The sequence below is a fragment of the Maniola jurtina genome, chromosome 6, assembly GCF_905333055.1.
Source record: "Maniola jurtina chromosome 6, ilManJurt1.1, whole genome shotgun sequence".
In the NCBI taxonomy this organism is placed as follows: domain Eukaryota; kingdom Metazoa; phylum Arthropoda; class Insecta; order Lepidoptera; family Nymphalidae; genus Maniola; species Maniola jurtina.
The window spans coordinates 8,933,698-8,945,914 of NC_060034.1; the positions used below are offsets into that span (position 1 = coordinate 8,933,698).

The 12,217-nt window shown below is 34.3% G+C and overlaps 1 protein-coding gene and 1 long non-coding RNA gene across 7 annotated transcripts in view; both read right to left on the minus strand.

The window, feature by feature from the left end:
* Window positions 1–12,217, minus strand: part of LOC123866122 — a 16,353-nt gene continuing 4,136 nt past the window's right edge. Inside the window, exon 3 of the long non-coding RNA XR_006796134.1 lies at window positions 1–590. This is a non-coding gene — a long non-coding RNA (uncharacterized LOC123866122). The remainder of the gene's footprint in view (window positions 591–12,217) is intronic.
* On the minus strand, window positions 1,695–2,756 carry LOC123866116. Of its 6 annotated transcripts, none has more exons than XM_045907475.1 (4): window positions 2,644–2,747; window positions 2,395–2,568; window positions 2,110–2,319; window positions 1,695–1,801 (listed from the first exon to the last, which is right to left on the minus strand). In XM_045907475.1, exons 1-4 carry the CDS (start codon window positions 2,710–2,712, stop codon window positions 1,760–1,762), a joined length of 495 nt encoding a protein of 164 aa, XP_045763431.1. In that variant the 5' UTR covers window positions 2,713–2,747; the 3' UTR covers window positions 1,695–1,759. The 6 variants fall into 6 exon arrangements, 3 of the variants coding, with proteins under 3 accessions (XP_045763431.1, XP_045763433.1, XP_045763434.1); XR_006796129.1 differs by having other exon boundaries at window positions 1,698–1,801; window positions 2,395–2,584; window positions 2,644–2,746; XR_006796130.1 differs by having other exon boundaries at window positions 1,698–1,801; window positions 2,395–2,573; window positions 2,644–2,742.

Here is a 12,217-nt window from a genome sequence, read left to right on the forward strand (position 1 = left end):
CAATTTCTTTGCACGGGATTTTTAAAAACTTTTCGTTTCACGTGGTTGAATTTTCCAGCTACAGTTGAATTCTACGGTTAAATCGTTTTTAACATACGGAAAGAGAACTCTGTACATTGAAACGCCGTATTCCCTGACGTTTAAATGTACTTTTACCGGTTAGGTACATGTAACTGCACTATATAAAATTGGAGAAAGCTTTTATTCAGGTATAATAGGTTAGTCGGTACTATGACTACAAGTAGGTAGGTACCTACGTATTATTGGCAACAGGAAAAAGCTCAAACAACTTTTAATCAATTAATTGCAAAAGGTTTATTGTATATGTAATTCTAATTTACAGTTTGACTTCACTTATCACTAATTATTATTATTATTATGAACAATTTAACGTCTGCATTGAAAAACATTGTAATAATATGCAGGTACTCCACTCCGCGCTTTCTTTCCAAAACTGAACCCCAAACTTACGATTAGCTATTTTAAACTATAATATTTAGATAGTTTATGTAGTCTATTTCAAATAGGTTTGACAAATTACATTTATGTTTATTGTTGTAAGTTATCCGGAAATACAATTCAAGCATCAACTCATATTATAATTACCAGATAAATAACCTCAATTAATAACATATTTATTATTACCCTAACAGTATTTAGGTAAGTAATTATTTTGTTAAACAATACCTAATGTTAACAAAAACTATTCAAATCTCACTGTTGTACATAATCGTAGTAACTAACAATCCTAAGCCCTAGTATTCACGAAAATACATTTCTTCTACAATCGCGTTATTCGTATGAGCTCCCAGTATGTTATCTTATCATACTGAACAACTGAAATGTGATCATATCAAAATGAACCATTGAAATGGACTAAATAAAGAGGTACGCTGGAAACAGTGTGCCGTGAGTGTGTCATATAAAATGACAGTTATTTTTGTGCTGATACCTATAATAGCCCTGCCGCAACGGAGCAACGGATCGGTGCAATTTTTTGCATACAGAAAGACCTGGAGAGTGACATCGACTACTTTTTATTCCAGAAAATCAAAGAGCTCCCTACTGGATTTTAAAATCCTAACAAGAAGATCTCGAAGAAATCCTAGTCAAGAAATATAAGTAGTACCTAATTTTAAATACGGGTATTATTCTTTTACAAAAAGTGCAAGGCCTATATTATATTGGATATAATAATTGTAAGTATAGGTTGTTATGGCATACTCACGTATTTAGTCGATAATAATAATATACTTAAGTATAATGGAAATCACTCACGGTAGTTCAAACGTTAAAATGGACGTAATAATATTATGTACTCATTATTTGATGAATGTTGAGCATGCCTTTCTGTGATCTATGAGTATTTCAACAACCGCATCTAATGACCCCTGGTCAGTACAAACACTAATTTTGATTAAAACCACAGCAAATTACATTCTAAACCAACCATAATTTTCAATCTATTTATAAACCTAGATTAAATTGTTTGCATAGGTGCCTAATGCGATTCTAAAAACAAATTGCTTTAACAGAATGGCCTAGATTGGCCTTCTTTCTGAATTTAGTACGTTTATCAACAAAAGTTACATTTTCATTTTATTACGAAAACTTACAATAATAAAATAATGATGATGATGACCCAGATTAGTGGCCGGTGAAGTTTAAAAATCAAAAAAAAAAAAAATTAAAAACTTACGCAAACAATAATAAGTTATATTCGTCTTTTTATCCTTAAAAACAAGATTATTAACGCCTATCAGGCAATTACTACCTCCGGCTCGTCCATTATATTAGAATACTGCAACAAAGGTTTTATTTTAGCTAAGAGGCCGAGCATGCTTACCGAAAATTAAATTTGACGCTTTGTGTTCATGCCGTGTTGAAATTATTTTGACAGAATATGCCTCATCACTAACATTTAGTTCCGAATACGCTCACAAGACGCTCACTGCTACTATCGGCGCTAAAATGGCGATGATCAAGTTCCTTCAAAAATACTAAGTCGGCAATAGCAAGTCCAGCGTACTTGTATTAATTATTAGAGATCAATGTCTGCTACTGTAAGTAATAAATAACCCAGAACTCATAAATTATAAAATATCTTACGCTTTTAAGATTTTTATACCCGTAGCCAATCCTTAGTGCATCTTTGTTTTCAGTGTCTAAAATATCGTTTTCACTTAGCACTGGGGTTTTTGTTTCTCTTTCTGTTGGTTCGTGATCTGCTACTTTGTACTTCTCCTCGTAGTAAGAAACAAGTTTCATCATTAGGACATCGCTTAGAGTGGCTTTTTGTGTCTGATGCAATTTTGCTTTCTAAAACAAACAATGCTATTTATCCATTTTCGCCGCAATATTTAAAATTAAGTACGGTGGAAAATATGAACTAACTTTGGCATTATTTGAGAAATGCTTTGCCGGAGAAATTGTTGTTGATCTTGGATGATTCTTTTCTGTTCTTACTGTATGCAATTCTTCGTGGGTTTTCTTGTAAATGAATGAAGTTAAAAAATATAAATCATCCATATTACTTAGCTCTGGATGCTCTTCATTGTTATAAACAGTCTGCTCTAAAATACACCTTTACAGAAGATTATTCAATCAATTAAATAACGTAATTTGAAAATAAAATATTTTAACCTGTATAGTTTTTTCCCAGTTGTTAGCAAATAAGGCAATCATAAATAGCGTGTACAGTAACTTTCTCATGAGAAGTTTCAAAACAAACAACGTTATTGATCGCTCAAGGAAGTTGTAAACGATAAAAAATAAAACACGATTATAAAATGGTATCGCACATTACAAACACGATAAAGGCTGTGTAAAGTTGCCACGATATTTGTAGGAAATAGGTGATTCAGAAGCATTAATTGTTACTATTTTCAAATTTAGCTGACCAATTTATTTATTTATTCGCGTACCAATAACTTAAAAATAAAACATATACCTACCTACCTATACTATGAAAAAAGTGTATAGGTACAAAGGACAACTTATGGACAACTGGCAAAATTTCTTTCGCAGTGTGGGAAATCTGTCCTTCAGGAAAATTATGTTATCTATTTGATAATTATACTAAAATAATTAATTATAATTAATAAAATTATATTACTGGTACTATTATTAAAATTTTAGTGAAAAAGGTTAGATATAATTTTACACATAGAGTATGAATGTAAAATAGATATGTAGATGAAAAAAGTTTAAAAGTTATAACCGACTTAATTTTACACTAAAATAAGAGAAGAAGATAACCTACATAATATTTATTATTTTAATGTATAGGTGTAGGAACAAATAAATATAGGCATTCGTCTTATTTAATATTTCATTTGATATGAAATTTTATTATACATGTGAATGTTTCTTACTCTTTGACGCCACAGTGACTGAATGACTTCATTGTTTGGAATTCTACACCCTGAACTAACACATAAGCTATAGGTATTTCATTTTTGAAAATCAAAGGATCCCCGCAAGATTTTTGGTAACACCTAAATCCGAGCAGCTAAAATCGCGGGTATCACATAATTTTAACAGACCCCTTTTCAAAGATAAACGAGCAATTTATTTTTGAATCACTTTTAAGAATAGGAAAACGAAAATGCTCCAATGCGAATCCGTGCTTTGGTATCGTATAACTAAATGCAAGGTAACTCGGAGAGAAATCTGAGCGAAGGTTTAATGATTTCGCCTTGATCCTGAGCAAGTCGAGAGCTGTTACACGGCTAGATTTATTAGTTCAATTACCTTACCCGGTTCCGACTACCTCTGCTTACTTGAACGCAGACGCCAACAAGTAAATTTTGCGCAGGCTGCAAGCAGATTTCCTCCTCTCTCTCTTTTAATAGGTTTTGCTTGGGGAGTTAATTTTGGTGCACTTTATTGCCTTGTAAGTGTTACTTGTTCAGAAGTGAATATTATGCTGCGTATTGGTAAGCGCTGTGGTCTTATTAGTGGCAGATCCGGGGTTCGATTCCCGGAATAGGTTTGGAATTTTACAATTTTTTAATTTCTGGTCTGGTCTGGGGGGAGACTTCGGCTGTAGCTAGTTACTACCCTACTGGCGAAGCCATGCCGCCAAGCGATTTAGCATTCCCTCGGTGCGCGAGTCTGACTCGCACTTGGCCGGTTTTTTTTACTAAAAATAACGATCAAACGGTAATATGGTATAGATAAGTATGGTGAACAATACATTTAAACTACAGCTGATTTTGCATACAATATACTTAGTTTTACTGTATATTATGCTGCAACCACGTTGCGAAGCGAAGCGACAAGCAGAGCGGATAGCTTGTGACCGCAAACACTCCCTGTCGATACAACTTGGCTAACTTTCAAATTTGTGGGTTGGCACTTTCAGAACTACACTAGCTTTATACATAGGTAAACAAAATTCATGCATGTACTATAATTACCTACTACCCATACTTACTGTAAATGCGAAAGTGTTTTTGTTCGTTAGTTTGACGGTTTTTCCTTCAATCACACCGCAACAGAGTAACGGCTTGGCGTGATTTTTTACATATACCTACTTAATTAAGACCTGCAGTGACAAGCATTTTATCCCGAAAAAATCAGAGTTTCCACTGTATTTTATACATCTAAGTATATCTATACGAAATCGCGGGTATCAGCTAGTTGTGCATAAAAGGAAAGCATTGCTACAGCATACTCGTATACGATTAAATATTTTTATGTACCGCTATAAGATAAAATTTTATGAGTTGGTATAACCTCGTTCTAAAGCTAAGTTTATTATAAGTTTCTAAAAGCAGAGTTCAAAATTAAAAATATTTAGTAAGTATTATTATTAAGTTGTCTGATGTCATTCTGAGGTCAATGTTACATTAACACAATTAAGATAAGTACAAGATAATTAGATTACATTAGCCTCAGTTCACTTTTTAAAAAAAAGATATTATATGCGGCACTTGTTTTTCGATAATAAAGCTGCTGGCAAAAATGAAGATTCAAAGGTAGGCTAAGTAAGTTTTGAAGAAGTTTAAGGTTAAGTAGGTTTTCTAGATAACAAAATATTATTTAAAAGAAAAATTGAACGTTTGTAAAAATACAGAACACTGGCCTGGATACAAAACAATGAAAATGCAACAAACAAAATCAAAACGGTCTACGATTGGTATTAGGCTATGTACTAACTACTAAAAGGTCGCCATCAAAATTGCCTATTCACCTTATTTTTACCTACACCAAAGCGGAATTTACATTAGGTACGACATTAGTGTCACGACATTAATTGCATTATCAATTGCATGTGTAAACGTCTAATTTCGTAATGAATGCATGCATTACAAAATTAGACGTTGCCACATGCAATTGATAATAAAATTAATGTCGTGCCACTAATTTCATAATGTATATTCCGCTTTAAATTAAGAACAGAAGAGGTAGAACAGATTTCTAAAAAGGTATTTCGTTCTATCGATGGAACAGATCCGATTCGGGTTAGCGGTTGCTTGTCCGCCTTCAACCGCAACCGCGGGCAGCGGCGGCCGTCTCATGAATATTGTAGCGGCACGCACACCAGCTACGTAGCCTATTCTGAAAATGCCACGAGCTTCTGAGCCCTTATTAATTCTGTTACTAGACTTTACTTGCATATCTTTCATCTTATCATCTACTCACTACTCATACTCACTTACGGGTCTCCTCTCAGAATAAGAAGGGTTTGGACATAGTCCACCACGCTGGCCAAGTACGGATTGGCAGACTTCATACAATTTTAAGAACATTATGGAGAACACTCAAGCATGCAGGTTTCGTTAGGACGTTTTTAGCAAGTGATATAATCTCCTAAAAGTTAGAGATGAAGAAGTAAAAACGAGTTTTACTATATTTAATTAATTCATTAGTAGCCACAGGCGCCTATCACAGTTGCGCAGACTCACGTGTGTCAGCACTGACAGCAAAGAGGCAAAAATGCTAAGTGATGCGGCACGATGATAATATGCCAAACCGCCGCCGCCGCCCGTCGCCTGCGGTCTGACCCTGCTCGCCTATAAATTAATTACATTTGCTACGTAACTGAGCCCAGTGCTGGGTCTGTCAGTCAAATACTAACGTGAAATTATTCTGATTTAAATATTTGGCTATCTATAAATGAGATGTTTAGATTTGAAATTGATTTAAGAGGGGTCTCTCCGTCACTCGCTCCATACAAACGTAATTCCAATTTCATTTGAATATTAAGCAACCAAAGTCCATGAAATTTTGCAGACATATTCTAGAAACTAATATCTATGCCTGTGGTTGTCCAGATTTCTGTTAAAATATTCGGTTTCAAAGTTACGCAGTCTTAAAAATTCACATACAAGTTTTAAAACTACATATTTTTAGAAAAATCTAAAACACCACAGGCACAGATATTAGTTTCTAGGATATGTCTGCAAAATTTCATGGACTTTGGTTGCTTAATATTCAAATGAAATTGGAACTACGATTGTATGGAGTAAGTGACGGAGAGAGTCCTGTTAAGAAGGTAACTAATAAAACACTTCAATTTTTCATGATGAGAAACAATCTTTTACAAACTTAATACCTCTATGCTTCACTCTTACTAAGTTACTATCTTGTTTACTCGTATTAAAGATTTACACAATTCAATCGAACCGTAAGTGCCCGAGGTAGATAGATACTTGATTAAAACGTGTAGTCTGATTGAAAAATGTGCTACGTCAGTGCTATTTATCGTGCGCACATTGATCGTTCGTCTCCGCACGTGGCAAATTGAAGATGCACGTACTGATCGCGATTGCGCGCCGCATCACATACTCAACTTACTTACAAATAAAGTAACTATGAGTTTATATTAGTTTCGGATATTTCCTGATTTAAAATCATTTTTGTAACATAATCGTAATTATTACGTATGAGACGGTGAGTTTAGACACTCATATTTTAAGCTACCCTGTGGTGTGATTTATAGATCGCACGTGGAAGATCGAAAATGCATGAAATGATAGCAATTAATTGTGCAACATACAGGGGCATACTACATACTCGAGTTACAAAATAATGTAAGTATAATAGTCGCCCCCATCCCAAGAGTTAGGTGCGCAGATGCAGATGTTATAATTTTCATTATCATAATAATATTATACATGTAAGTATACTAGGTAACTATGCGATAAAATAATATTAGAGAAATTATCACATATCAGCTTCATAAAATAATACATATGTATGTCCTAAAAGGTTTACATAATTGTTGCAACCCCTACTAAGGTGTTTCGTAAACTCGGAACATATTCGCACCCTTCCACCATACTTGAAAGTGCCTCAACTTGTACAGAAAATCCGATTAACTCTCGTTCGAGTCCCCCAGGCAACGAGAAATTAATAAAACACCGCTTACCTCAACTGTGCACCAGATTATCCCCTAGATCTAATTTCAAGCGCAATAATGATGATGGAGAATCAATTAGAGCTTTCTCAACGAAAGCTTAAACTTGAGCTTAGAATCAATTGTGATCTTAACATCATCATCATCATCATCACTATCTCAACCCATCGCCGGTTCACTACTGAGCGCGAGTCTCCTCGCAGAATGAGTAAGGCTCTACCTGACCCTCGTCATGGGTGGATTGTCAGACAGATCCTAATACAAACAAAAGTTATTGTTTCTTCATATTAGCGCAAAATAACTTGGAACTTATATTTCCAAATTCGACAAATGTTTGTACCTACCTACCACACCAAGTGTTAAGGAGTGGTTACTTATCTATGATACCTACTAAGCTCTATGCTAGTGTCTAGGTCTGGCTCTGAAGCTATTAAATATTAATATTATTCAATAAGTTTCTAGAAATTAATAACTTTTAATACAAAGAGACTAAAAAATCAATCTAATACCTACTAACGCAAGGCATTATGATTTTACGAGACATGCCTACTGAATTCTACTATTTCATACAGCGAAGCTTTCAGATATCACAGCTCGTTAAGTATTCCTTGAAGGTACAACATTTTTCATCGTAAGAGGTTTTAACGTAACACCCTTGTAACATATTACTTCTCATATGACGAACAAGACTGAAACAATGAATAATATTCGCAAATGTGAAAGAGGGTAACTTTATGTTGTTTTCCTTAGGGTAACTTTTTGTAAATAAGATGGGAAGAATGGGTAGGTAATATTACCTCAATGGTAAAGTTAACGTCATCTCGTATTAGAGTAATTTTGCATTGTTGAAGCTTATTTAATGAAATGGTTGGAAGGAAAATATACTAAAAATATACTAAAGTTTTAAAAGTTTCTGTCAGTTCTTTATTAAGTTGTGCAAAGTAATATTTCATTTGAACGCCAGTTTAGCAAAATTAAGTTTGTCGCTGCCTGTCACAATATGACTTTTATAATGTTTGAAGTTCTAAATATTGAGTGATATGATACCTCGTATTTTTCTCTCTTACGAAAATTTGAATTTAGTTTAAGATGGACTACGACATATTGAAGTTTTGAAATATGTTTTTAACCCCGTAACCAAGTGCAAAATGTATTTTGTAACATTTTTCTGAAACTGCATAGCGAACTACAATTTTCTTTTCATTGTCATATTATTATAGAAGACCGCTCACGCAATCAGAGCCAGAGACTACTCCAAGAGATCCGTATACATTGCTCAACCATCAAATGCTCAAATATATGAAACTCTTCAAACTGAAACTGACAAGTTTGAGATCACAAAGATATGCTTCATTTGAATATAAGGGGCCTGGGAAGACAACATACGTTACAGATAAAAAAATTGCGTGTAATAAGAAAAGGTATAAAATTAGAACAAATCAATTACCAAATATCAAGGCAGAAGGCAATATCGGAAGTACAAAATACATCACATAACGTAGTGTTGTCACAGATATTAGCGTTACAATCAATCACTGCATGCGCGTGACGTGTAATTAGGAGATCCTGTGAGATAGGCAAGACACTTTGGAGATTGTTCTATTTTCTTCCTAACGTGACAGTGTCTCGTAGGAAACAATTAATGAATTAGCTTGAATATTAAATACTAGCCGATGCCCGCGACTTCGCCCGCGTGGATTTAGGTGGTTTAGGTGGGAACTCTTTGATTTTCCGGGATAAAAAGTAGCCTATGTGCTAATCCAGGATATTATCTATCTCCATTCCAAATTTCAGCCAAATCCGTCCAGTAGTTTTTGCGTGAAGGAGTAACAAACATACACACACACACACACACACATACAAACTTTCGCCTTTATAATATTAGTGTGATTTAGATGATATGTTGATGGATGACAGAAGAGAGTGGAAGAGGAAGACATGTTGTGCCGACCCCACGTAGCATGGGATAAGGGCTGGAAGAAGAAGAAGATTAAATATTACATATTTCACAGTTCAAACCCCTTTTACCAAGCTTTGGTTACGGCTAGTTTTAACTAACAAAACTAGAATTAACTAAGTAGCCCACAAAGAAATCTCTTGCCTCAGCTCCACAACGTCTTGTGTGTCCTACCCCTGGAAGCTTGTGAAGGAGTTCCAGAATAAAGCGAGCCTATAAATGGGCGAGTGGAGCAAAGACGGGATGTACCGAGTGAAGCGAGCCGGCGACTTCTAAGTGAAAAGGAGTTTAAGGTGGGAAGCTCAGGCGTAGCCCATTTAAAAAGGAAAAGTTATCAGTCGACAAAAGTTTAAGATAAACATATTGCTAATTAAAATTCTAATTTTAACTAGTTAAAACTAGTTGTAACTTTTAACTTAAAAAGTGCTCTGCTGGCGACCCGTCTCTAGTAAATTAATACATAAATCACTGCACCAGTTCAAGGTCAGAATACTTTTTACCTGATGTCTAATCTGTATCGTACATTCTCATAATTCCATAAATTCATTTTTGATATTGCTTCAATCCATGCTATTAATAATGCATCACACATTGAAGGATGGTAAATGTACAAGTTGAATATGAACATTTGAATGATAATAATTCATCGTTTCGAATCGCTTGGTCCAGTGCAAAAGTGAATATGAAATGAGTGTTTAAACGGTCCATTTGGAACACTCTCAGCCTACGATATCCATTAAGGCATTAACCATTTAAAATGGGCGCCAGTGATGGTCGCTCAATGGCTATTAATTACCCGTTTACTTGACGATTTTTGTTAATTTTTATTCGATTTATAAGCCGTTGTGTCAGATCTTTTTTCCACGCACGTGCATATTGTGGTCCCAACTGTATTCGGCGCTGTTCAACTGAATTTCATCATGAGGTAATTCAAGGAGTAAGTAGATCAACAAATTCCTGAAAGCCAGCAACTCATGCTGATGGCGGTTTCCCTGGTGCTGCAAATGTTCATAGGCGGTAGCAGGTATTCACTTGACACATATTTCATAAAATAACAATTCATATTATAGCTACCTAACTAGGATTTTAAACTAAAAAACGATCACTTTTGAATTACCTAATAGTAATCATTAGGTATTTTTATTTTATTTGTTTTCTACTTATCAAAAAAATCGTTTGAAAACTTAGAATAACCACCCGTTTGAAAAATTATTTTTATAGTGTTAATCTAGGTTTAAATAAAGCCATAAAGAGACGACTTAAAATTTAAATTAAAAAATATTTTAACAGAATAGAATAAGTATTAGATTTCATATTTTACAATCTACTTTATAATAAAACTTCGTCAAAGCTGCCAATACGAAAAATAGAATTCTTTTCTACCTCTGTTTTATTTTATATCGTATAAACTCGAAAACGAACCAAATACACGGACAAGCTGTAAACTCGATTACGGATTTGAAGGAACGAGTAAACAAGCGAAGAAAATCAAGGTAAAAGAAACTGTTTACACTCGTACTTACCTACTTACATACCTGCTAAAATACGGGAAATAAATCTGTCCGAGATTAGAGATCTGCAAACTCACATCTGTTTTGGGTTCAGTATAGTTTCAGGCCACATTAAATCAAGCACTATTTCTAGTGGTTGATATTCAGAATCCCCACTATTAATAGCAGTGACTTGAACTTGTTAATTAAGAGGGATGTCTCCGTCACTCGCTCCATACAAACGTAGTTCCAATTTCATTTGAATATTAAGCAAGCAAAGTCCGTGAAATTTTGCAGACATATTCTAGAAACTTTATGCAATTAATGAATTTTTGGTTTTAGTCTTTGAATAAATAACCAAAAACGTAAGAAGTTTTGAAAACTAATGTTTTAAAAAGGAATGCTACGTAAGGTCAAGGTTTTTACCTAGTTCGTTTTTAGATGGTCATACGTATCCAACTTTTTTAGAAACATCAATTTTTTATTGTAGATTTCTATTAATTATTCTATGTGGTTTTGGGTCAGCTCTCAAATCAATTTTTACAGTTAAAAAGGTTTTGTGACTAATTTATACTACGTATGTACACATGTACTACTCGTATTTTTAGTCTGATTTAAATAAACGAGAAAATAGAGAAAAGTTTTCACAAAAAGACAACAAAAACAGCGCTGTGTCCTAATTGCAACACGAAGTTATATGACCGCAATAACTTACCTTCCTCCGTGGTGCTCCATTTTTTAGAGAGTGACACCTTATTTAGCATCCGACACATTTCTGGGCCCTCATTTCAAGTAAGGAACTTAATTTTTTATCATGATATCGAATAGTAGGTAGGAATGACCTTATTCTTGCTTCGTCGCGTTTAATTTTCAGTGAAGTCTCTAAAGTAATAAGTCAATTAGAAATACTTCCTTCTAAAAATCAGACAGACCGTGTATGCGAGTTGAACTTGCGTGGGGAGAGTTTCGTTCTATAACTTTGCAAAACTTTTTATTATTATTTACTAGCTGATGCCCGCGACTTAGTTCGCGTGGATATAGGTTTATTAAAAATCCCGTTGGAACTCATTGATTTTCCGGGATAAAAAGTAGCCTACGTGTAAATCCAAGATATAATCTATCTCCTTTGCAGATTTGAGCCAAATCCGTTCAGTAGTTTTTGCGTGAAAAACTAACAAACATGCACACATACACACAAACTTTCGACTTTATAATATTAGTGTGATGTGATTTTATTTATCAGAATCCTTATAGGACACACTATTAAACTAAAAAGTAGCACGAAAACCTAAAAAATTGATCACAATTCGGTTCAATCGGATCTGCCGGTTTTATTAGACACAAGATGAAGACGTTCTAAAAATGGAATAGCAAACTAAAAACTGTCGTGTTTTTCCTTTTAGC